Here is a 25,932-nt window from a genome sequence, read left to right as displayed (position 1 = left end):
GCACCTTCTGCTGACCAACTGGAAGACTGGCGTCAACACTGGGATCTGCTTACCTAAGCGAGAAAAATCGTTCAGTTTATAGTCTCATATTTTAAAAATACATGCTATGCGTTGACATAACTCTTTGGCAGTGCTGTAAATATTGTAAAATGGCAGAAGAGCTAATGACCAAAACTTAAAAAGTGAATTCTGTATTTGACAAGGTTTAGATATTTACGCCTGTCAACTGCAGCATTCCAAAGCTTATGGAGAAGAGGATTTGAAAGCGCGAGATCAGTGTAGGCTCCAGCCTGGTGGCCTTGTCATAGTGTGGGGAGTTGATTGAGTCTGACAGGCTTTTGTCTTATGACCTATTAAAGTGCAGCGTCTGCAGCCTGTGCATTTATCCTGTGCAGTTAACCTTGGTGGATTTGTCGTTAGCTTATTTGGGAAAAGCCTGCCGAACTGCTGTCATTTTTCTAGCTAAAGAATTTAGAGTTCGATTCATAGAAAAATAGTATTAGACTGGTTGTAGATTACCAGTTAATACTAAGTGAGTTTACCGATGGGGCTGAGTAGGGATCCCATGCAGAAGGTAGTTGTGGGATGAGCTCAGACAAAGTATACTCCCTGGTATCTGTAACCACCAGGAGGGAATTTTGGTGGTGTTTTTGCTCTGTTTTGAGCCTGGTTATGACATTATCAGAAGAAACTGCACATAAGTGTATTTTTCTTCTCTCTAGAATGTTCTGTTTAATGATGGTGGTCCAAATAAATGCTCCCCGAACACTAGAAACATCACAAAAGACATCGAGAAGCCACCGGATGCATAACAACAGTGCACTGGGAACATGCAGTTACTCATCTGCACAGAAGATTCCCCCCTTCATGGGTGCAGAGGAGCAGATGCTGGGCAGGGGAGGGGTGTAGACAGGAAACATGACATCCTTGCGCTGGTCAAGCCAATTTTATTCCTGCCTTTCCCTATAAGTGAGGAAACTGCTGACCAAGATTGGAGATGCTTGTGTGTGACCAGCTTAGGAATTTAGTAAGAATCTTCCCATTCTGTTTTACTCTCCTTTGAAAACATTTCCTCAACTTTCAGAGAAATCTGTTTCCAAGTTCCCTGTTCCAACTCCTCCAGCAGAGAATTTAGGAATAATCTTTTTGGCCTACCTGCATAGGCACCAGTTGTTAGCAAAAGACAGCTTTTTGTTTTAACTCCACGCTGAGGAGAAGAAGGATAAAAAGCTAGCAAGGTTTCCTAAGGAACTATTAGGAAAAACTATAAGTTGTTTTTTTAATAGATACTTGATATACTTCTTAAAAGGTGTCTGGCTGCTCTAAAAGCTTAGGTTTTGAGCTTGTCCCACTTTGGAGAGCAGTCTGTACCGGGTAAGAGGTGGGTTTGTGAAGTATGCTGAATCGGAGGTTAGCAGAAATCGGTTTCTTTGAGGATATAGAGATAATCTTAAACATCATATGCCAGGAAATGAGTTTTATTTTAGGTTATCTTAATGCTGCTGCTAAGCTGGAATAGACTGGAAGGCTTTTGCACCCAGACTGTTCTGAGGCCAGAACTATGTGACAGGGCAAGGTGACACCGTCACTTGTGGCAGTGTGACATTCGGGTTGTCTCCAAGGAAGCCGACCACTTGTGCTGGGTTCGCTTAATGTGTAAGATATTTTAATGCGTAAGTATTGCCTTCCTACTAAAGTGTTTCTGTGCTTCAGTTTGTGCAGACTTCTGCTCAGTGAAAACTTTGTCTCCATATCTGCTCCTTTGTACCTCATCTACCCAGGGTCAACTGCCATTCCCCACAATCACTGCTATTTTCTATATGCATATACAGGCAAACATGTGCATGTGGGTTCACATATTTACACCTCCCACACGCTTTGCTTTCAACCCACAAGGTGTGGCATATCATATGTGCCATCTGAATCTTGCTTTCTATGCTTAACATGGTAACTTGGAGATACTTCTGTAACAGGAGTGGAAACCTTCCTCTTTTTAATTCTTTATAGCTGCACAGTATTCTGTCGTATGAATTTAGCATAATGTCACCTATTGATGGACATTGATCTTTTGCTGTTACAGGCAGTGTTAGAGTGAATCATCCGTACATAATTTTACTCTTCTACTGGTAGCTCTCTGAGAATGCCTCTGTTGCCATAGTCTTGATCAATGATTACATAACTGAGCTTTTGGATTTTTCCATTCTGAATTTTTAGCTTGTATTTATTTTACTATGGGTGTGGTAAGCATCTTCTCATGGGTTCATGTGTCCCTTGTATTTCTTTTCTTCCTGTTAACTCTGTACTCATCCAGTAGCCACTTTTTTCCCTCTTGTGGGGGGTTGGTCAGCCTAGCCGACTTAATTTGTTTTGGAGTTTTTGATGTTGAGGGAATTTATAATCAGTACTATTTTATTTGGCTTTTTATTCAAATTACTTAAGTTTTGCTAGAGAGCAAACATGTTTCTAGCAAATATAATTGAGAGTGAGAATTAAGTGCTCCTTAAAAATTATGATGCCTGTTTGTATTTTATGAGTGTTTAACCAAGCTTTCCCATGTGTGACTTCCTGAAGAGATGACAGTGGTAGTTTTAATGTACTTTTTTTTTTTTTTTTTTTTTTTTTTTGCGGTACGCGGGCCTCTCACTGTTGTGGCCTCTCCCGTTGCGGAGCACGGGCTCCGGACGCGCAGGCTCAGCAGCCATGGCGCACGGGCCCAGCCGCTCCGGGGCATGTGGGAGCTTCCCGGACTGGGGCACGAACCCGTGTCCCCTGCATCGGCAGGCGGACTCTCAACCACTGCACCACCAGGGAAGCCCAACAGTGGTAGTTTTAAAGAAAACCATGTCAGCTTTTCAAAACTAATTTCGAAATCTAAATTACCAAACTTTCTGAATTAGTGACAAGTGGTTTAAGTATATGTTAATGCTAATATTGGTACCTCTGTCCCCCACTAGGCTGGGAGTGGGCTTCTTTCATCTGTATTGCTGATATCTGGTACGTATGCTATGAAAGTCCTCAAAAAACATTTGTTTTGAAAGAAGGGGCTTAGATAGTGATATAACCCACATCCTGAAAGTGGGTAAAACTTATCAGGGGCTCAATTAGAACATGTTGCTTAGGATTGTAAACTACCAAATGGTAGTAATAGCTTATTGATTTTTGTTTTTCAGCAAGTAATGAACTGTAAGGCATTATGCTAGGTGCTGGTTGTAGAACAGTGAAGTTGTTTGGGACTGGTGGCAGGATTGCCTAAAGCCTCTGGAGCTGGCTGGCCTGGGTCTGGGTCCTGCCTCTTCCATTTATCGGTTGTGTAGCTCTGCTCATGTTATTTATCCTCCTTTTACCTTCTTCATCTGCAACGTGGGAGTAATTTTAGTTCCTACCTCAGAGGGCTGTGAATTAAAGGAATTGCGACATGCAGAGTCTCTGGAATACTGCTCAACCGATAGCTCATATTATCATTATTTATTGTTATTTCTGTCCTTACTGTTGATTCTGTCACTACCATTAGTGAAGAAACAGATACAGTCCCTTCTTTTATAGAATCCCTATATGATGACAGTGGCCGGCCATTTATTATGAATTTATTATGTGCCGGGCACTTTATGTATAGCATCTCATTTAATCCTTAGGGTCACCGGGCAGGTATGTATTAATATCCCTGTTTTGCTTATGAGGAAGATGAGACTCAGTGACGCTAAATAACTTGTCCGTGGTTACGTGGCTAGTATGAAACAGAGCTGGAATTCTAATCCTGATCTGTTTAGTTCCCAGACTTCATCTCCAAATCATCATGTTATTTTATCCAAAGATTAGTTCCTTTCGCACACAAAGAATGTAGCTCCAGCTCTGGCCTTTACAAAAATCAGGGCCCCATCTGAGAGAAGGAATTTGAGCAAATGCAGTTCATCAGTAATTCTGACCATACAACTCAGTGTGCATAGTTGATTAATGAAGCCAGCAGTGTTCTGGGTGTCTCTGTCACTTGGTGAGGGTGCGCTGTCAGAGTGCCCCATATGACAAGGTTTATATGCATTTTGATTATGAGAATGATGTACAGTATTGTGACCCTTGACGATTTATGCACAGCCTCTGGTATACTGAGCTCCAGGGAAGGGCAGCTCTTCCTACGATGACCTAGTTGCTTGTGGAGGAGACTGCCTGGCACAGATTTCTTTCTTGACTTGATGAGAACAGCAGGGGCTTGCTATTAACAAATAATATTGTTAGCAATTATCTTGGGTGTTATTTGACTTGGACATTGTAGAGAATAATGCCTTGGTTTTCTTTTTCTTTTAATTTTTATTTATTTTTGGCTGTGTTGGGTCTTCGTTGCTGCGCGCGGGCTTTCTCTAGCTGTGGTGAGCGGGGGCTACTCTTCATTGCGGTGCGAGGGTTCTCGGGTGTGCGGGCTTCAGTAGTTGTGGCACACTGGCTCAGTAGTTGTGGCTTGTGGGCTCTAGAGCACAGGCTCAGTAGTTGTGGCACATGGGCTTAGTTGCTCTGCGGCATGTGGGATCTTCCCAGACCAGGGCTCGAACCCACGTCCTCCTGAATTGGCAGGCAGATTCTTAACCACTGCGCCACCAGCGAAGCCCTGCCTTGGTTTTCATATACCCTCCTCTCCAATATATGAAGGAGGGGAACTTTACACTTTGAACTCTAAGTTTAATTTGTTTCATTTTTATTTAGAGTTGTTAGGATGAAGAATTAATGGTTTCTCTCACTAACATTAACTCAAATACTAGGTTTTTAAAAATTGAGCATCTGAAAAAAGTGGAACATTTCGACAACCATAGCTCTTAGGCGTGAGGGCCGTAAAAGGCAGTGGGGAGTAATAATTAACTGAGATGGTTCTGCATGTGCTCCCAGTTTCTTAGGGCTTATTTTCTAATGCTTACTCAGGTTACACAGAGGCTAATAGTGGCTGCAAGTAACCACACCCCCGGCTTAATCGTTTAAAGTTTAAACCGTAGGGGAGTATGTTATCTCACATAACAGGAAGCTCAAACGCTGGACCTGGCCATGTGTAGCACGCGCAGTGGGCTGGTCCTCTTCTCTGTGACCCTCTCGCCAATGCCCTCTACTATATGTTACTTTGTCTTTAGACCTTCGCGTCTCATGGAGTATTCAAGATGGTAACAGCCTTTCTAGGAATCATGTATACAGTCTTCAGAAGAAGAAGAGGGGCCGTCTCATGGCTCTTTTTAGAAGGAGGAATCTTTCCCCAGGAGCCCCCACCAGCAGACCTTTTACATGTCTTTTTGGCAAAGGGAAGGGGAACTACCATGATTGCCCTAGACCAGCAGACCATTACCTTGTGGCCTGACCTGGAGCCAGCCTCCACTGGCACGCAGCGGGAAAAGTGAGAAAAGCTGAACAAAATTTGAGTTCTGTTAAAAAGTAGAAAGGTTGGAGGAAAATTCATGCTCTGAATGTAACCCGATCCTGCCTAGACTTGAATTAGTAAAGGGCTACAGTTTCTATCTTTTGTATATGTGGTTTTAATTTAAACCAGATGTTTGCTTATATCTTTATAGAAATAGTTCTGTCTCTCTTATGTAGGTCCTTTACCCTTTAAAGAAACCAAACAAGCGATATAATGTGTTATTAAGGTAACTAGGGTGGGCAGCATTGAGTTATGTAAAAAGTAACTCTTGTTTATCCTCACCATATAGATAATTTAAACTAACATAACAGTCCCTTTGGAATGTAGTTGTACTTATTTGGATATGGGATATAGTATTTTCTAGACCTTTTGACACTTAAGAAAAATAAACCTACAAGGGAGAGGAATTACTTGCAGTCAGCTCTCAGCCTGCCTGTTTTTGTTATTCCTTCTCCCTCTCCAGATATTTCTTTTTCCTGTTTCCTCCCTTTCCTCCTCCTCCTTTTCCCTCCTTCGCTTTTTTTTTTTTTTGCGGTACGCGGGCCTCTCACTGTTGTTGTGGCCTCTCCCGTTGCGGAGCACAGGCTCCGGACGCGCAGGCTCAGCGGCCATGGCTCACGGGCCCAGCCGCTCCGCGGCATGTGGGATCTTCCCGGACCGGGGCACGAACCCATGTCCCCTGCATCGGCAGGCGGACTCTCAACCACTGCGCCACCAGGGAAGCCCCCCTCCTTCCCTTTTTAAAAACATGTTGGCTGTTATTTGAGAAGCATCACTCTTATTACTTCCTAAGCAGAGTTAGGTGGTTGCTGAATCATTCCTTTCTTGGGGTTGCTGTTTTGTTTCTCTCACAGTCAGCGCTTTAAGGGAAGGTCGTGGGGCTATTAAAAGCCCTTTTCTTGGGTTACAGTCTGTTTGGGGAGATGAACATAAGCAAGTGATCGTAGGTATCAGAAAGTGGCTCACCATATCCTCTGCCCGGTCACACGACGGATAAAAACAGGATTTGTCAGAGTGGAAAATGACCGAATTGGAACTGTGTACACGTTGCCAGTATTTTTTAAGTTTAATTGTTATTTGTCACACAATTTTGTTCCTGCCTCAAAACTCAAAGGAAAGCCTCTCTCCATACCTGCATTTTCAAGTTTAGAAATGCGTATTTCCCCCTTTTGTAAATCTTCAGTCCCCTAACGAATGGATTGAGCTCTGTTGATAGAAATCAAAGACCTCCTGTTGCTTGTGATCTCAGCAGAGGATGGGAGCCGCTCAGCTGGCAGCAGCACCTACCCTGTTCAGGGATTTTATTCACAGTGAGGTCTCTTAGAGTAGCACTGGTTCTCTCAAGGTTTTAAGGAAACATCTGGACCCAATAATTAGCATGAACTTCTTGCTTGAAGTTCTTTGTATGAGTGTGTAGAGTTGTGCAGGTATCTTCTTGCTTGGCTTTGCTTGCTGTTGTGCTCTGATTAAGGGCTAGCGCTTTCCAGCAGCATAATGTTACAGGGTAGGTGGTTTAAGCTAGTGGTAGTGACAGCACCTTGGAACTTACCTCCTTTTTTAAGCATCAGAAAAAAGAATAGTTTCTCATAACACAGCTCCGTACCTAAACAGTGCTGATTCTCTACTGATGATGGTTTTCTGCTTGGTTGTGTGTTAAGTGATGCATGCTTTTTTCTCACGGAGCTGTTACAATAATGAACACTTTTGTCAATCCGGATGGAGCATGCCAACATGGTAATTGTGTTAAAAACCACATGACTGTCTAATGGGCTGGCTGTTCACAGCAGTGTTCTTTTTGGTTGCTGATAAGTAGAGAGGTCTTTACTTAGTATGTTATATAACGATACTAATGATGAATTTTAGATATTTGTAATTAAAGCTTAGTGGAATGAGCATGAGCATTGCTTGAGTTTGGGAAACTGTAGTTCTTTCTGTTTTTGGCTTTGCCCACCTGGCTTTGTGATCTCAGGCAAATCTCTTAGTCTTTCTGAGTCTCAGTTTCCTTGTTGTTAAGATAAAATGAGGGTATTAGGCCAGATGCTCTCACAACACTCATTCAGTAAATATCTTTCTGGTGCCCCTTATGTGCCAGTCTAGATGCTGGGAACATAGCAGTGAAAGAAAGAGAAAGATCCTGAGATCCCAGCCCTCAGGGGGCTTTCATTTTAGTAGAGGGCTTGTGTTCCACTGCAGGAGTTTCCATTTTAGTGGGCAGTGGTATTTAAAGGCTTATCCGCATTGGAAACTCTGAGCGCTACAGGCATGATAATTATGGTAAACTGATGTGCTATAATCATGTTTTCTTGATGGTGGTAATTTGTTCAAGAAACCATTTTGTCAACAAAGAAGATGGTGTTTAGGTTTGATTTAAACACTGTTGATCTCTTGAAACTATTTTAAGAATGTACTTATTTACATAAATTGTATCTACCCTTATTGTTGAATATTTACAATCCAATTAGCCATTGTATTTTATCTTGTAATTTCCCTTTGCATGGACAGCACTGCTCAGCTCTAAAGTTCATACTTAAAAGTCTTGCAAGTACAGTTGTGGTTGAGGAGGACTGCCTTGTGAGACTCAGTGGTGTGGTGTGGTTTACCTGTGCTCTTTGTGTCTGTAGTAGCACCTTGTCTTTTTTTTTTTTAAATTTTATTTATTTATTTTTCGCTGTGTTGGGTCTTCGTTGCTGCGCGCGGGGGCTACTCTTCCTTGCGGTGCGTGGGCTTCTCATTGCGGTGGCTTCTCTTGTTGCGGAGCACGGGCTCTAGGCAGGTGGGCTTCAGTAGTTGTGGCACGTGGGCTTCAGTAGTTGTGGCATGTGGGCTTCAGTAGTTGTGGCACGCGAGCTCAGTAGTTGTGGCTCATGGGCTCTAGAGTGCAGGCTCAGTAGTTGTGGCTCACGGGCTTAGTTGCTCCGCGGCATGTGGGATCTTCCCAGACCAGGGCTCAAACCTGTGTCCCCTGCATTGGCAGGCAGATTCTTAACCACTGTGCCACCAGGGAAGCCCTTGTCTTTGGTTTTGATCCATCAGCTCAGTTGTGATTACATGGCCAGGTAATAACCTTTAAATATGATTTTCTTGGTGGTGGGAACTCATTGGTGTATTTCTTATTTGGGGGAGGGGCAGGGCTAATTATAGCAAATCACGGAATAGATTCATGTTGTTCTGTAGTCGTTTTGACAGACCGGCATGAATCTTCTTTGAAGACTAAGCCAAGGGCTCTGGTTGATTCCTTGTTTCATACACAGTGGAGTTGTGACTGCGTTACAAAGTACAGGTGTGCACAGCTGTGTGGTCCTCCATTCAGTGGCCTTGGGCAAGTCACTTAACTTCTACTCTTTCATTTATTACCGCAAAGTGGGACTAATACCTACCCTGTAGGATGTTGTGAGGAGCAGAAATCCTAAGCGTGATGTCTGACCCAGTAAGCAGTGAGTGATGGAGCTTAGGATGAAAATGCAGATATTAATGCTTTTAACATAATAGTGGGAACTTTAGTTTTATATTTCATGGCTTCTGAAATGTTTTGACCCAAAATCAGCTTTAGTTGATCAGTCTCCAGATTGTTTCTCACAGCCAAAGTAATTAGAGAGCTGCCAGTTATCTTGGTTAGCTCAGACAAGTGTGAGGCATTTTTGCTTTAATTTTACCAGGGTATTGATTCAGCTCTCAAAATGCCGTTAGAGCATATGTGCTGAAAGTCAACTTTGGTCATTTTATGATCAATGTAAATAATATTTTCCATTTAATTGGTACCTGTAAAATGGTACCTTAAAGAAGGAAAAAAGATTTTCTGTGCAATATGGAGCCAGTTCAAGTTCTCTTGAGGGTCTTACTGGAAGACATGATTTTGAACTTCAAGTGCATAAGAATAAGATGTAAGATTGGACATGTGTATGTTATAGTTACGTAACTGTTTACTCTTCTGTAGCATTGCCCTCAAGGACATTACTGTCCCCTGATCTCCCTGTCTCACTGTGTATTTCTTCTCACCCTTATGCCTTTTCCCTCTGCCTGGCCCTTAAATGTTGGTGGTTATAAGGGTTCTCTTCAGGGCCCTCTAAGCTCGAACTATACTTTTTTTCTAGGTGGCGTCAATGTCACTTGTGCTTTTAGCTATCACTCATGTGATGACAACTCCCAAATCTGTATCTCTAGTGCGTATTTGGTCTCCTTTTAAGACCTGTGTGTCAAGTGGCCACAGACTCCTCAGTCGCAGTGAACTAAAAATCAAGTTTAATTGTGTCAACCAGACCTTCTTTTCCTCGGGGTCCCTATTTCTATGATGGTTCTACCATCACCCAGGCTCTCATAACCTGGGACTTTTCCTGGACTCTTTCTTCTCTTTGACTTGCTATTTTCAGTTAGACACTGCGTCATGTCCAGTCTTTGTCTTTACCATTTGATTCATTTCTTATCCTATACCTCACTGCTTCCTCCAGAGTACAGACCATTATCTTATCATGCCTGGATTATAGCACCAGCCTCCTGGATACCTTTCCGTTTCATTCTTTTCTCTCATCCTGTACTTTACAGCAAGGTCGGGCTATCCCAAATGTGAATTGGATTACTTTACTCCTCTACTTAAAGTGCTTATATGACTTCTCATTGCCTTTAAATCAACCTCCAGACCTTTCTTAGCGTGACATGTAAAACCTTTTATGTTCTGGCTCCTGTCTACTTCTCCTACTTCATCATCAGCAATTCACTGTCCTCCTTCCCTCACATCCCCACTCACAAGCCCCCACTTGGCTTGTACAGTGTTTTGTTGTTCAGTACTTGTAGTTTCCTACAGGAGGAATATCCTCGTGTTTCTACACCCTTGCCTATGCCTGGCACGTGCTTCCCATTTTGATTCTCTTGCCTGAATAATGAATACTTATTATTTTAAAGCAACTCAGATGTCAGCTTTTGCAGAAAGGCTTGCCTAATGACTCTCTTCTCCTAATCCACGTTAAGGGTTTGTACTGTGCTTTTTAAGCAGCATGCTCTTCATTTATTTATACCCCGGCTCTGCTAGCTCCTTAAGGTAGTCTTTTATTCATGTGCCTAGGACTTGGCATATTGTAGGGGCCCATTAAATACAGGCTGACTGACTGAATGAATGTTTTTATGCTTGCCTATTACAAGTATGTAACAATTTAAAAGTTACTATTTTTTAATTGAGATATCACCCCTTTAAAGTTTACAGTTCAGTGGTTTTGAGTATATTCACAAGGCTGTTCAACCATCGCCGCTGTCAAATTCCAGAATATTTTCATCACCCCCAAAAGAAACCCTGTACCCATTAACAGTTGCTCCCATTCTCGCCTCCTTCCAGCCCTTTGCAACCACTAATCTACTTCTTGTCTCTGTGGATTTGCCTCTTCTGGAAATTTTATACAAATGGCCTTTTGTATCTGGCTTTTCCTTAGCATAATGTTTTCAAGGTTCAGTAGTCTTCCTTTTCAAGACTACTTAATTTTCTATTGTATGGATATCACATTTTGTTTGTCCATCCTTTAGTTGGTGGGCATTTGGATTGTTTACGTTTTTTGACTGTTATAAATAATGCTGTTAGAAACGTTCATTTACAAGTTTTGTGGTAAACATACGTTTTCATTTCTCTTGGGTATATACCTAGGAGTGGAATTGCTGGGTCATGCAGTAACTTTATGTTTAATTTTCTGAGGAACTGCCAAACTGCTTTTCAGAGTGGCTGTACCATTTTACATTCTTGCCAGCAATGTTCCAAAATTTCCAATAACCTCACCAGTACTTGTTACTGTCTGCCTTTGATTATAGCCATACTAGCGGATGTGAAGTGGTATCTCATAGTGGTTTTGATTTACATTTCCCTAATGACTAATAATGTTCAGCATCATTTCAGGTTCTTATTGGTCACTTTTTCTTTGGAGAAATTCTACTCAAATCCTTTGCCCATCAAGAAAATTTCTTTTTTTGGTCTTTATTGTTGAGTTGTAAGAGTTCTTTTTATATTCTGGATACGGGACTCCTCAGATATATGATTTGCAAAAGACGGTGAATAATATTTTAAGAAACAAGTATAGTACTGATATATGCTACAACATGGATGAACCTTGAAAATGTTATGCTAAGAGAAAATGCCACAAGTTGTATGATTCCATTTATTTGAAATGTCAAATAGGCAAATCTATACAGACTGAAAGTAGTTTAGTGATTGCCATGGGCTGCAGGAAGGAGAGGCTGGAGAGTAACTATTAATGGTACAGTGTTTCTTTTGGGGATGATGAAAGTGTTCTAGGATTAAACAGTGGTGATGGTTGCACAACCTTTTGAATATGCTTAGAATCACTAACTGTACAGTTTAAAAGGGTGAATTTTATGGAATGTGAATTATATGTCAAATCTTTAAAAAGAAAAATCAAGTGTATTTTATTTTTTGAACTTTTCAAGTTTGTACCACTTTTGAAGATAGCTGTGAAATTTCCCATTAGTCAGGGTGCCAGGCCTTTGAGTATTTTTATCCTTGGCAAGAGAGGAGACAGTGTGCTGTGTCTGCTGTCCCTGCCTATAGTTTTTTTTTTTTTTGCGGCACGCAGGCCTCTCACTGTTGTGGCCTCTCCCGTTGCGGAGCACAGGCTCCGGATGCGCAGGCCCAGCGGCCATGGCTCACGGGCCTAGCCGCTCCGCGGCATGTGGGATCTTCCCGGACCGGGGCACGAACCCGTGTCCCCTGCATGGGCAGGTGGACTCTCAACCACAGCGCCACCAGGGAAGCCCTATTGTTTTTTATTAAAAATTTGTTTTTCATTTTTTAATTGAAGTATAGTTGATGTACAATATTATGTAAGTTACAGGTGTACAACATAGTGAGTCACAATTTTTAAAGGTTATATTCCATTAATAATTATTATAAAATACTGGCGATATTCCCTGTGTTGTACAGTATATCCTTGTAGTTTACTTATTTTATGCATAGTAGTTTGTACTTCTTAATCCCTTACCCCTATCCTGCCCCTCCTCCTTTCCTTGTCCCCACTGGTAACCACTGGTTTGTTCGCTATATCTATGAGTCTCTTACTTTTTTGTTATATTCACTGATCTGTTTTATTTTTTAGATTTCACATATAAGTGATATCATACAGTATTTATCTTTTTCTGTCTGACTTATTTCACTCAATACCCTCCAAATCCATCCATGTTGTTGCACATGACAAAATTTCATTCGTTTTTATGGCTGAGGAGTATTCCATTGTAGATATACACTGCATCTTCTGTATCCATTCTTCTGTTGATGGACACTTAGGTTGCTTCCACATCTTGGCAATTGTAAATAATGCTGCAGTGAACATTGGGGTGCATGTATCTTTTCAAATTGGTGTTTTGCTTTTTGGGGATATATGCCCAGGAGTGGAATTGCTGGATCGTATGGTAGTTCTACTTTTAGATTTTTGAGAAACCTCTCTACTGTTTTCCACAGTGGCTGCACTAATTTCCATTCCCACCAGCAGTGTACGAGAGTTCCCTTTTCTCCACATCCTCGTTAGCATTCGTTATTTGTGTTCTTTTTGAAGATAGCCATTCTCACGGGTGTGAGGTGATATCTCATTGTGTTTTTAATTTTATTTCTCCGATTAACGATGTTGAGCATCTTTTCAAGTGCCTGCCTGTTGTTTTTTTATGTCAGTGGTGCTACTGTTCTTCTAAACTCCCTCTTTGCTTGTGTAAAATTTAGACAGCCAGATACTTTGAGATTTAATTTCAATTTTGTTTTCATTAGTTATGATAGGATTGATTATTAGATGCATTTCCCCCCCACCCCTATGATGTCTTCATTTGGTTCAGTTTGGGACCCTTAGATACTTTTCTTATAATCACATATACTAGGAAAACTGTCTATGAGGTTGGGTGGGATGGAGGTTTGGAGTTTTGATTATAGTTTTAGTGCCTTTCTTAGAAGACTAATTTTTGCATTAGAATAGTGATGGTGAATTATGGGATTTAATATTGGAACAAAAAAGAAGATATTTTTGTTCCAGATTTAGTTATCTCGCAGTTAAGCCCCCAACGCTTAAAATTCATTTTTATGATAACATATAATAACATTTTAAAAAGTTTTGGTTTTTTTTTTTTTTTTGTGGTACGTGGACCTCTCACCGCTGTGGCCTCTCCCGCTGCGGAGCACATGCTCCGGACGCGCAGGCTCAGCGGCCATGGCTCACAGGCCCAGCCGCTCCACGGCACGCGGGATCCTCCCGGACCGGGGCACGAACCCGCGTCCCCTGCATCGGCAGGCGGACTCCCAACCACTGCACCACCAGGGAAGCCCAAAAGTTTTGGTTTTAATGTGTGAAATTGCAGTGAAATGTGTCTCAGAATTTTCTAGCATTATCAGTAACATTTTCATATTGTAGAATAAGGAATACCAAGTATAGAGAAAAGTAATTTTCCTGAAAAAATCGAATTTTCCTGAAAAAGTTGAATTTTTGGGGTGAATTATTGTTTATAGCTAGATGAAATCAAACAAAAGGAATCTTTCTAGAGCTTTTGATGTTTTGAAGTTTTCTCTGTACAGAATCGGAGAGTTAATTCTATTGTGGTGCTAGTTTTGGTTCTTTGATTCTGATAGAGAATTATAAACTTTAAGGGAAGCAGTCTCCTTTGTCTCTTGTGCTTCTGAACCTTCTTTTTCTAAATTTGTTTCCTCCCTGTCATCTTTCTGCCATTCCCCTTCCCACTCTTCCTTACCCTGCCCCTTACCTCCAAACTGAAACTGGGAGAGTTTGTAAAATAACCTTTGGTGATTTTGTTTTGTTTATAGAATAAGCTGTGACCATGACTACTGAAGTGGGCTCTGCATCTGAAGTGAAGAAAGAATCTGACCAGTTAGGAGCAGATGCGACCAAGGAGAAACTGAAAGAAGTAGCAGAAAATCAGCAGAATCAGTCATCTGATCCCGAGGAGGAAAAAGGTTCCCAGCCACCTCCTCCAGCTGAAAGCCAAAGTAGTCCACGCCGCCAGAAGAAAGAGAAAGATCCATCTGAGAGCAGGGGGATTTCTCGATTCATACCCCCGTGGCTTAAGAAACAAAAGTCCTATAACTTAGTAGTGGCCAAAGACGGAGGAGATAAAAAAGAGCCTACCCAAGCTGTTGGGGAAGAGCAGATTTTAGATAAGGCGGAATCTCTTCCTGAAGAAGAAAGGCAGGCCAAGGGTGATGCTGAAGAAACAGCCCAGAGAAAACAACAGGAGATCAAGGTCGACGTCAAGGAAGAGAAACCTGTGGTGAGCAGTCTGGAGACACAGAGTGTGTTTGAGAAGTGATTGGAAGTGAAAGCATTGATGGAGTAACCATGTTAACAAAAAGGATTTGTTTTGAATCATTTTCAGTGATCTTATATTTAAGATACTGCTTTGGCTTACTGTATCTGGAATATGGGTCTTAGAGGGTCTACCACAGCCCTCTCCTGTTATTCCTTTTAAAACTTTCAAAATAATAAAGCAAAAAAAAAAAAAATCCCCTGTATATGCAGATCAGGGGTTAGACAGGTACTCTCAGAATCCTTCTACCTCTCCTTTTAAATAGTATGCACTTTTGTATCTGATTTATTTAGGGGTTCAGTGGATAGGAAGAAGTAGATTTGTGTGTGTGTGCCTTTTGGTTGCCTGATGAAGCCTAGGTTTTGCCATGGTATGATATTGTAATTAGAAATAGTATTTGACATGGTATTTAAATTGTGGTTGCTGGGACGTAGTTTCTTTTACTCATTTAATGCTGACATTGCCAAATTGGCAAAATGAGAAAATTGGAGGTGGACTGCGGGAAAGAAAATGTAGGAAAATACCCCTTCTGGCAAAGTTTTTGAAGTCTTTTAGGCTCGCAGTGTTTATAACAATCACAGTTCTTACTTAAGATTTTCCTTTTCTGTGTGTTGCCTTCTGCAAATTGGTCACCTTTAGTATGAACTTAATTTTTTTCCTCCACAGCCTGTTGAAGAAGTAAGTAAAGAGAGAGAAGAGGAGAAGGTAAAGGAAATACAGGAGGACAAATCAGATGAAGCAGCAAAAAGGGAGACAAAGGAAGTTCAGACCAATGAGCTAAAAGCAGAGAAGGCCTCTCAGAAAGCCACCAAGAAGACCAGAACTGTTCAGTGCAAAGTGACCCTCCTAGGTGGCACCGAGTACAGCTGTGACCTGGAGGTGAGACTGGGAGCTGGTAGGAGAACTATCTTGATGTGTGGAATGACAGTAAAAGTATCGTCTGCCCTCATTTGTGGCCTGGCACAGTGAATAGATTTTGTGTTCCTATAACATAGTTTGTCGCAATTCTGCATTAAAAAAAAAGCAAAACAAGAAAACATAGAAGAGGGTCATCCTTTCCATTAGAAACGATAGTTCCTGACCCTTAAGGGTAAGCAGGGCCGATGTTCTGCCAGGCTGCACTGGTCATGTGTATTGGCTGGTGTCTGTTGTGGATGGGCATTAAATAGTTTGAATATTACCCATGGCCATAAGTGTTTCACTTGAGGAGAAACATTGCACTAGGTTGAAATTTCAGAGTAATGAAATTTCAGCAGTTTAATCCCAAGTGTTTTCATCCCGAGACAGATAATGATTTAAAATCTAGCTTATTTAATTTAGTTTCATTTAATTAAAAAACACTCTTGATTTGCAAAGCATGTAATTGATTAGCACCGATGCTGACCAAAGCCAATGTAATTTTTTAAAAGCATTTAATGCCTTATTTTATGACAATCAGAAGAGCCTGTTGCTTTTCATAGCTAAATTACTTTATTTACATGACGTATACTAATAGCTAATGTTTACTGAAGAACTGTGTGACGAACTTTGAATGAGTTACGTCGTGTAATATTTATAAGACTCTGTATGAGGTAGGTATTATTATGGGTATTCCCATTGTAAAATGAGGGAATGTAAGGCTTTAAAGAGGTTAAATAACTTGCCCAAAGTTTCCCAACTAGTTAGTGGTTGAACCAGGATTCCAACCCCAGCAGTTTAACTGTGGAGGTCGTGAACCTGACTGCTGAACTACTAAGATGACTGCTTCATGGTCCTTAACGTTTACCTTTGTATCAGTTATGTAGAACTTAATTTTACTCATTTAGTTACAGTTGTTCTGCTATGTTAGTTGTTTTGAGAAAAGGAGTACAAAAGATGATTAAAAATCCTTAAAGCTCTCAGAGAGAGAGAATAATACTGTATATCTCTCAGTAGTAGGGGTAGGGACAACAAGGAAACAGTAGAACCGTGTTCTGAACCTGACTCAGTTACATTGTTTTTGATCACATGTCCCTCATTTTTCCTATCCTAGAAGTTAGGATAGAAGTTAGGAAGTCTAGATTTTGAGAATAAACTTGTTGATAACTTGTTATGTGACCTTGAGTCACTTACTCAACCTCTGTGGGTCAAACTGAGGCCCAGAAATTGACTTTATCTTTAGAATATAGGATTACTTAGATAATCTTGAAGGCCCCTGTTATCTATCACCAAAGCTCATGGTTGACCAATGTGCTTTATGGTTTAAATCTATTTTTGTTCTCTGTCATTTAAAAAAAGTCATGATATTTTAAAAAATACAAAAATATAAAAATAATAGGAGAGCTGTATATTTATCATTAAAATTTTAACCAGATGTCACCATTTAGCCGTGTGTTTTAGATATTTTTTAAAAGAAATAAAGCATTAAAGATATTGCTAGAGTCTTATTCCTCTCTCTCCTCTTTCTCTGCATTTGTCTTTTTATCACGTGTAAATCTACTTTATTGATTTTAACTGCCGTATAGTATTCCTTTGAATGACTAACCCATTTTATCTATTCCCCTGCTGAGGCACAATTTCTTTTATATAGTATAACAGTCAGTGCTTCAGTGAACATTATTATATATGTTTCTTTATCTACTTGTGCAAGAGTTTCTGCAGGGGAGACACCTAGGAAGGGAATTGCCAGGTTGCTAAGATGCTGCTTTACTTCTTTAGTTTTCCCAGATGTTGGCAAAGCGGTCTCCAAAGTGGTTGTGACAATTTAAATTCCAACCAGCAACCACTGTTAGGTTTTTCCACGTTGTCATCAGCACTTTTTGTTATTAGAATTATTAATTTTGACCTATCATAATGGTGTGAAATATCGTCTCAAAATTTTAATTAGCATTTATTTGATCACTGTCAACTTTTACTAGGTTATACAATAAAGACAACAATAGCAATAACAAACAACCTCCAAATCTTCTGGACTTAAAATAACAATGGTTTATTCCTTGCTCATGTTATATGCCCTCGGTGGGTTGGCTGTGGGCTCTGTCCCATGTCTTCTTGAGTTTTGGACCAAGATTAAAGGTGTGTGCTCCACCTGGGAAACGTTGGGCTCACAATAGAGGGGAAAGAGAACATGGCAGAACCACACCTGTGGCTCTTGAATCTTCTGCTTGGAAGTAGTAGGTACCACTTGCACTTTCATCTCATTAACCAAGCAAGTCCTGTGGTTAAGGTTGATGACAGTAGGTGGGCAAGCATGATCCTGTCACAGGAAGAGCATGGTAAATAATTGAAACCATGGAAATAATCCTATAATTTACAACTCAGGAGACTGAGCATCATTTCATAAGTTTTGTTTAGGTTTCTAAGACTGCTCTAGGATTTTTAAAACTAGGCATTCTTTCTCAGATTAAGGATATTCTTTTCTTAGTTTCTAAGACTAGACTAGAAAGTTTCATGAATACGTGGTGAAAGACATGAATAGGTAGTGAATCTTACCTGATGTATTTTCTGCATCAACTGAGAGGATCATATGTTTTTGTAATCTATTAATGTTGTAATTTACATTGTTTTCTAGCATGAAGCCGTCTTTGAATTCCTAATATAAATACTACTTGTTCATGATGATTTGACATTGATTTTGTATTTTTAATTTAGGGTTTTTGCATAAATTGCCTTTAATTTTCTTTTATCAAATTATCTTCATCAGATGTTGTTATCTGGGTTATATACTAATCTCATAAAGTTGCTTCTCTTTAGTATTCTCTGGAAAAATTTGCGTAAATTAGGGATTTAACTGTTCTTTGGAGATCTGGTAAAACTTGCCTTTAAAACTGTCTTGGAGGGACTTCCCTGGCAGTCCAGTGGTTAAGACTCCACGCTTCCACTGCAAGGGACACGGGTTCGATCCCTGGTCAGGGAACTAAGATCCCGCATGCCCCACAGCATGGCCAAATTAAAAAAAACAAACAAAACGAACAAACAAAAAACTGTCTTGGGAAGAATATTGTTGGGAGGTGTTCTTTTTTTCTTTAAATCATGGATTTGATTTTCCAATAGGCTGTTTCTGGTTTTCCTTGAATAAGTTTCAGTAATTCGTATTTTTAGTGGAACTGCCCATTTCATCTAACTTGACAAATCTGTTGGTATGAAGTTGTTCGTAGTGTTCTCATCTTGTATCTTTGATTTTGATTCATTTTTAATTTCTTGTGTTATTTGTGCTTTTTTCATCATTCTTGCTATAGAGTTAACCGTTTAATCTTTCAAAGAAGCAGCTTGGTTTTATTTGTTTCTTTTCTGTTTTGTAACATTTTGTTCTTTATTTTATCCTTGAGTTTATTCTGTTTTTTCCCCCAGTTTCTTGAGTTGAATATTTGGAAAAAAATGTATGCTTTATGCTTTCATGGCTCTAATTTTCCTTTCAGGTACCTCTTGTTGAATGCATAAGTTTTGAAATACTGTACTTTTAGTTGCCATTCAGTTTTTCATATTTTCTCATTCCATTATGGTTCAACTTAAATTGGTTGGAGAAGCAGAGGAGTCTTTATTTCAATGACTGTATTAATTTACAGGTTGTCTTTTCAGCTAGTAAGTGATTAGTTAATATACCATTATAAGAATGAACTTTTGAGGGTAATAGATACATTTGAAATAAGCTTGTAGCATATAAGTGTTGTGTAAACTTTTTTTTTCCTGTCAAGTACAAAGCAGAACAAAATTTGAGTAGACTTAAGTGATGTGACCGCACAGCAGATTTTATGCACCTGGAAACCTAGGCAGTGACTGTATATTTTGACCAGAGGCTGTAGTTCATCAGTGTCACAATAGTTGTTACAATGCAGGCATTATAAGTGGTATTTCCTCTTTTGATTAATTTCTCTTTTATCCAGTTCTCCTTCCTATCTAGGTTCTTTGAGTTCTTAATATCATTAGAACGGATCTGATACTGATCACACTGCTGCTACTTCCTCATCAGGAGCAGAGCCCAAAGAACAGCCATCACGTGGTTTGAGCACGCTCTCGTTTCCCAGTTCCAGTACTGACCTTAGGCAGATGGGGTGATGTGCTGATGCTGCTTAGCTGTCGTTCTGTAGCTCTGTACCAGAAACGGGTGTCTGAGGGCTACTTGGGGGGAAGTATGTTGTGGGAAACTGTGACTATAAATGAAGTTGCAAGTACTTAAGGAAGTGAATACAGTGTGGGAAATAAATACTTTTACTTTATTTGGTTTGGGGAGATTAGATTTGTTTCCAGCTGTTCACTGTCATTAAAGATGATGATTGTGTCTTTCATGGCTTTTTAGAGGCCTATAGTTATTGCTTGCTGTTTTTCTTTCTGTATGTACATGTATCTAATTTTCAATTAGATTTTTAGATTGTAGCATGCCCACTGAAGAGGGCCTGAATGCCTTCACTTAGGGCACCTACAACAGTAGAGGGAAGCATGGCCTGCCTGTACAGGAGGTCTTGAGGAGTTGGAACAGCCTGACTTAATAGGGACCTTGTAGAGTAGGATGAAGTTCTACAAGTCGAGAAATGCCAGGATAAGATGATTAAAACTGATCGATAGAGCAAAAAGGAGCTGGAAGAAATGGACCAGAGGTTGTAAAGTTATTAGTATAAAAGACCTAGCAAAGTCAAGAATGCTATTCGATATTAGAACATGGCTGCAGTAATTTAAGGGGGACTTTTTTTATCCACTGCCTTGGTTACGCTACACACCAGTGGTCGTTATAGATACGGTTTTATCGATGTGATTAGAGCATTGGGAAAGTTAGGCAGATTCCTGTTTTTGTTATCTGTCAGTACCTTTGGACAACAAAAATACCCTTTTTATACCATTTAATGTCAGTATTACTGTATTAACTGAATAATTTTTTTAAAATCAAGAAACATAATTCTTGGGGATATTTTTGTTTATTTGGTGTCTTAATATCGTCTCTGCTTCACAGATTATTCCCTTAAAATAGATAGATCGATCTCCATATATCCTTTTTTATCCTCCTTCCAGCCCCCTGCCCTTTCCTGGCTCTCTGTTTCTACATTCTTTCTCCCGTGGGCCATCTGAACCTATTCTCAAACCTCAGGAATTAAGTGGAGAAAACTGCCCAGGGAGCCATGGCAACATCGTTTTCAAAAACTGTTATCTTTGAAGTCTGCATTCTTTTGAAGAGAGTATATGTTAATACTAAGTGCATAAAAAATGCTTCACACACACAGTATTTATGAGCATAAATATTGGATAATGGTGCATTTTTGGAGAATGATTTTAGTTAAGTACAAAAACAATATGGAAATGGCTTGACTTTAATTAATGTTATTTCTGGCTTATGTGACAATAGGCTTATTACTAAGCCATGCATTAATTTTGACGCAAGGCCGAGTCTCTTGTGCATTTGTTCCAAATCTTTGCGTGAAGTATTTTTTCATTAAAGTTAGTAAAAATTACAATTTACATTTGTATACTAGTCTGTCATCTCGATAATAAAGTGAGATCTCAAATATTTTTTGGAAAAAAAAATCTTTACTTTGAAGATTATTGTTTTCTTTTTCTTTTTTTTTTTTTTGCGGTACGCGGGCCTCTCAGTGTTGTGGCCTCTCCCGTTGCAGAGCACAGGCTCTGGATGCGCAGGCGCAGTGGCCATGACTCACGGGCCCAGCTGCTCTGTGGCATGTGGGATCTTCCCGGACTGGGGCACGAACCCTTGTCCCCTGCATCGGCAGGCGAACTCTCAACCACTGCGCCACCAGGGAAGCCCAAGATTATTGTTTTTAATGAAGAAAATTTATAATTTCTACTCTCTGATATGTCTATTTTTATCTCATTGAGATATGCAATGGTATGTGACAAGCCCCTTTGGTACCAGAATTTAATGGTAAAGAATTTTCGGGAGTCTCCTGGATTTTGCATGCTTGTTCCAGGGACTCTGCTATAGGAGGACTCTTGTGATATTGCCACTGAAGTCATTTACATACTCCATGTGTTAAAACAGCAGGGCTCCTTCCTCTAAGGAAAAATACAGTAAGATTTAGTTGATGCCATGGATATAAAGTCAGGAGATCTGTGTTTACTTTTCTTTTGACTCTTTGGATGTCTTGGGGAAGTCACTTCCTCTTTTCTTCTATTCTCAGATTGCAAAGTAAGAATGAAAATATTTGCTTCCTCTATTTCTAGGATTGAGCTGGCTTTACTACAGCTGATAAGTCTGTATATATATTTTTAAAGTCTGAAAATAAATGTGAAAGTCCCTGTAAGACTTCGGAAGCATGAGTGAATGTGCATTCTGAGTTAGAGTTGCTCACATTTTCCTCTGGCATCTGAAAGTTTTTCCCACGTGTTGATTTTGTCTGAGAATTGAGGGCATTGTTCCTGCCCACACAGGAATGTCAGTGCCATTTTTTCCCAGTGCTATGAATAAGGCTGTCAGAATGTAGGCGCTCTTCGTCAGTGTTCTGTTGATAAAACTATTTATCAGGCAGTAGAATGTGTCAAGGTCTTCTTGCCTTTCTTGTGCAGAGTACTGGCCTCAGAAATCCAATTTGTTATCATTGCTTTTGAGGGTTTTATTTACTTACTTGATTGTTTATGTCTACTGTCACCCTCCAAGGCTGTTCTTTTAGACTTCTATATAATCGACTCTTACTAGGTTTATGAGTTAAATAGTTTTAACTGTCTACATCTTGTAGGGGATCTGGAAGTTGTGGCCCTCTAAACTCCTGCAAAATAGCGTTAGATTTAAATATGATTTAAATAGAACTGTGAACAATTCAATTGGCATATATTATATGCCATTTAAAATTCCAGTGACATAGGTCCAGATGGAATGTCTCTGGTTAACTGTCCATTTATCCCTTAAGCTCAAAAAGGAGTTTAAGGTGATAATTCTATCCAATAACGTAATTTTTATTTAGTAAATGGGAAAAGGTTGCCATGCCATGTGAGTAGTTGAATACTTTGGTCCAGCTTGAAGAACATGAGGGGTTCACAGGAGCAGAGCAGACTCATTAGCTGGGTGGGCATTCAGGATGCTGTTGCATATGACCTCAGGAGGTCTTTTGATCTATTACTATAGGATTTTCTGTGTTTTCCCTTGCCAGCCAAATTGGTCTTCTAAGAAGGCACTGAATTGTCTGGCCTTTCTTCCCTCAAGTTTCTGATCAGATCATCTCTGCCATTTCAGTTTCCCCGTCCACACGATTCCCCCCAATCTTCTAATGTCCAGCTTAAATCCAGCTGTCCGGATGTTTTTTCTTCCTCGGAACTTGTTTTCACCAGTAGTTGGACAATCATGTGCTGCCTTGTGAGAGTCTCTTGTATTGTTGTGTTGAACAACAGCTAAACTCTTGTATTACTGTTTGATTTTTCTCATGTTTATGTTGTTTCTTCACCTGGATTGTTAGTTCCTTGAGAAAAAGAACTTTCTTCTGTCTCCCCATAGGGCATCAACGCAGGACTTTGCCTTTAGCGCTACTCATAAAAAGTTATTGTTGACTTCTCTCTGCTTTCTCATACGTGTATAAAACTTTTATCCATATCTAAGCTAAATGATTGTGTTTGCTCGTTTGTGTTCCCAGTTCTTCTCTCCATCCTTTCCAGTTAGAAAAGATTTGTGTGCGTGTGTGCGTGCGTGTGTGTGTGTGTGTGTGTAATCCTCCACCCTCTCATATTACTACTTCTATCCACAGCTGCCCTGCTTTTTAAGTGCTTAGAAACAGTAGGCTAACTTCTTGTAGAAACACTTCATGGGTTTAAATAAATGAAAATGATTTATTAAATTTCTATAAAGGCTGTGAACCGACGAGGTGTGAGAGCGATGCAGACGTGGGTAAGGAGTGGTCTTGGCCCTTCAGGATCTCACAGCATAGAGAGAATGTGGACTCCCAGAAGCCTAAGAGTTCTTTCACACAGATCTGAGCTGCCACAGGTCAGATGGCTGGCTGGCTGGGTGTAGGCTGGGCTTGGAGAAGAGAGTATAATTAACACCTTATTTACTTCCTGCCTCTTTTTCTCAAATGCTCCTCTTTTCTCTTGAGCAAAATAAAGAATGATATAGTTTTAATTTTTCAGCCGTCAAGAATTCAACCACATTCGTTCTCCTTTGTCTTCCCCACTGTTGGTTTCAAAATCTGCGGATTGCCGTTTTTGCCCTTGCATCAGTGGTTTTTGAAAGCATTAAATTGACACTTGAAAGTAACTTCTCACTATGAGTAACCATCCTGAGGTAATTTTGAAGGCAGCGTCTATCTCTACCTGCCCCTTTCTCACACGTGCTGCCAGGCAAGCTGACTCCTCGGTAATTTGCCACTTAAGTTTTACTCTCACCTGAGCGTGACGGTAGAACAGGCACCAGATCTTTGAATTTTTTTTCCTATTTTGGAATGAAAATTATTTGAAGGTTGAATAACATTTGAAATAGTGGGGAAAGTCATTTTCAGAATAAAATTTGTACTTTAAAATCTGTTCAGATATGTTTTCTTGCTCTCTAACATAAGTAGGCATTAAAAAAATTTTAACTCCTTTTCAGAGTTCATCAAATGATACGTAATTTTATTTTTCTCTCATTCAACAAGAAACAAAGTATCTTTTGTTAAACCCCTTGCGCTGGGAATCCCTCTGTTTTCGTTACTGTTTTATTTCCAGTCTCTTTTCCAGTCTTCTCCTGAGCAAATTAAAGATGTTTCTGACAGTTTTTATTTCTCAACTATTAGGAAATTTTGCCAAATATTCTCCTCCTTGATCCTGTCTCCCTATTCCCCCCAACCAAGGTTTCTGTGGAGATTGTGTGCAGGAACTTGAATGGAGGAACAGAAATTTCAGAATCTTGCCTTTACCTGTGAGCGTTGTTGAATTTATTTCACGGAAGCTTGAGCTGGGGCCATTCTTTCCATCCATCCTTTCCACAGGGGATCAGGACTCTGTGGCCTAGTGGAAACATGTACAGAATTTATCATCCCTATTTACAGCACTTTAATATGCTAACATTTGAATCTTAAAGGGATCAAATGCAATATAACATACTAAAATACAGTCTATAAAAAGCACTGGATTAGTCAGAAAAACAGTTTCTTCATGCAAGGTGGCTGCATGATGAAAGTACTGAAAAACGATCTGTCAGATTCCTATTTTTATATTTGTTATATTCTGCAACAGAGTTTCACATCAACTCTGTTATGATTAGGAATATTATTCTTTTTTTTGTTTTAATTCTAGAGAGACAGCCTCAAAACTACTAACTGAACCACGTTTCATAACTGTGCTATATTTGCAGAATATGCCATTTTAACCTGTTATGAGTTGTCTAATTTTGTGCATCATCTAGTTATTAACATAGGAAACAATCTGAGTCTTATTATGATGTTTGTTATATTCACTGATCTCTTTCTGTATTTCAGCAGCAATTTAAAGTGAATCAAATAGTAATACTCTAATAAGCTTTTCTGCTATATAGCACAGAAAGCTTGTCTGAATCAGATGTCAAAATTCATTGTAGGCAAATAGTTCACAGAGAATCTGCCAACCTACAGAGGTTTGCTGCTTACGGTTCTTTACTTAAGTTTTAATGGAAATGGTATTTGGCAGTTTCTTAAAAAGATACTTAGAAAATGTGGTGTGTGCTCATCTGGCTAGAGGTTTGACACCAGCCTCTTTATATAATCTAACAGTTTTTAGTCATTGCTGTTTTTTAAGAGGGTATAGTTTTCACAGATTTATTCCAAGTTTTGCTGTTCAAAGTGAATAAGAGAAAAAGCTGGACAAAAAGAATGTGGAGTTTCACTTCTTAATAATTACTTTAGTGACTGGTTACTGACCTTCTTTAGTGATGGTATATAATTTTTAAGAAAAATAGAAAGTTAAAGAAGTCATATTTCTACAGTATTTTATGAATTTGGCCTCAAAATAGTATTCATTTAAATATATATTGTGAGTTTAGAAGTAATTTTTGCCCCCCAATATTGATTTGTTTCCTGTCTGAGAAGATAAAGAGAAAAGTATGAGGTATAATTTTTCCTCTTAAATTGAGTACAGATTTTACTTTCAGAGGTAAACTTTACCTGTGAAACAAGAATACGCATATAGTTGATAAAGTACTGTTTATGGTTTAGATAAAAGTGCGGAAGTGCTAAGTTATTATGGGCTGGAGTTGGTAAACAAATCTTCATTGAGGAGAAAGGAACTCTTAGACTTTGAAGAATGATATACTTAGGAAAACTCGGCAATACTTAGCCTAGTACATTTTTCGTTTGAAAATGGTTGAATAGTAAAATCCAAGCAGAAATTTGGGGTTATAAGAAAAGGCTTGAATG

At 39.6% G+C, this 25,932-nt stretch overlaps 1 protein-coding gene across 21 annotated transcripts in view; it reads left to right on the top strand.

Moving 5' to 3' along the window:
* EPB41L2 (erythrocyte membrane protein band 4.1 like 2) overlaps positions 1-25,932 on the top strand; it is a 215,324-nt gene that overhangs the window by 88,516 nt on the left and 100,876 nt on the right. For all 21 annotated transcript variants that reach the window (XM_079938894.1, XM_079938884.1, XM_079938888.1 and 18 more), the window contains 2 exons: positions 14,178-14,641; positions 15,344-15,556. In XM_079938894.1, the coding sequence (XP_079795020.1) occupies positions 14,192-14,641; positions 15,344-15,556 (663 nt within the window). In that variant the 5' untranslated portion in view covers positions 14,178-14,191. The remainder of the gene's footprint in view (positions 1-14,177; positions 14,642-15,343; positions 15,557-25,932) is intronic.

The sequence above is a fragment of the Stenella coeruleoalba genome, assembly GCF_951394435.1.
Source record: "Stenella coeruleoalba genome assembly, chromosome: 12".
Taxonomy (NCBI): domain Eukaryota; kingdom Metazoa; phylum Chordata; class Mammalia; order Artiodactyla; family Delphinidae; genus Stenella; species Stenella coeruleoalba.
The sequence above is the reverse complement of the archived record's forward strand: the minus strand, read 5'-3'. Positions and strand labels throughout refer to the sequence as shown.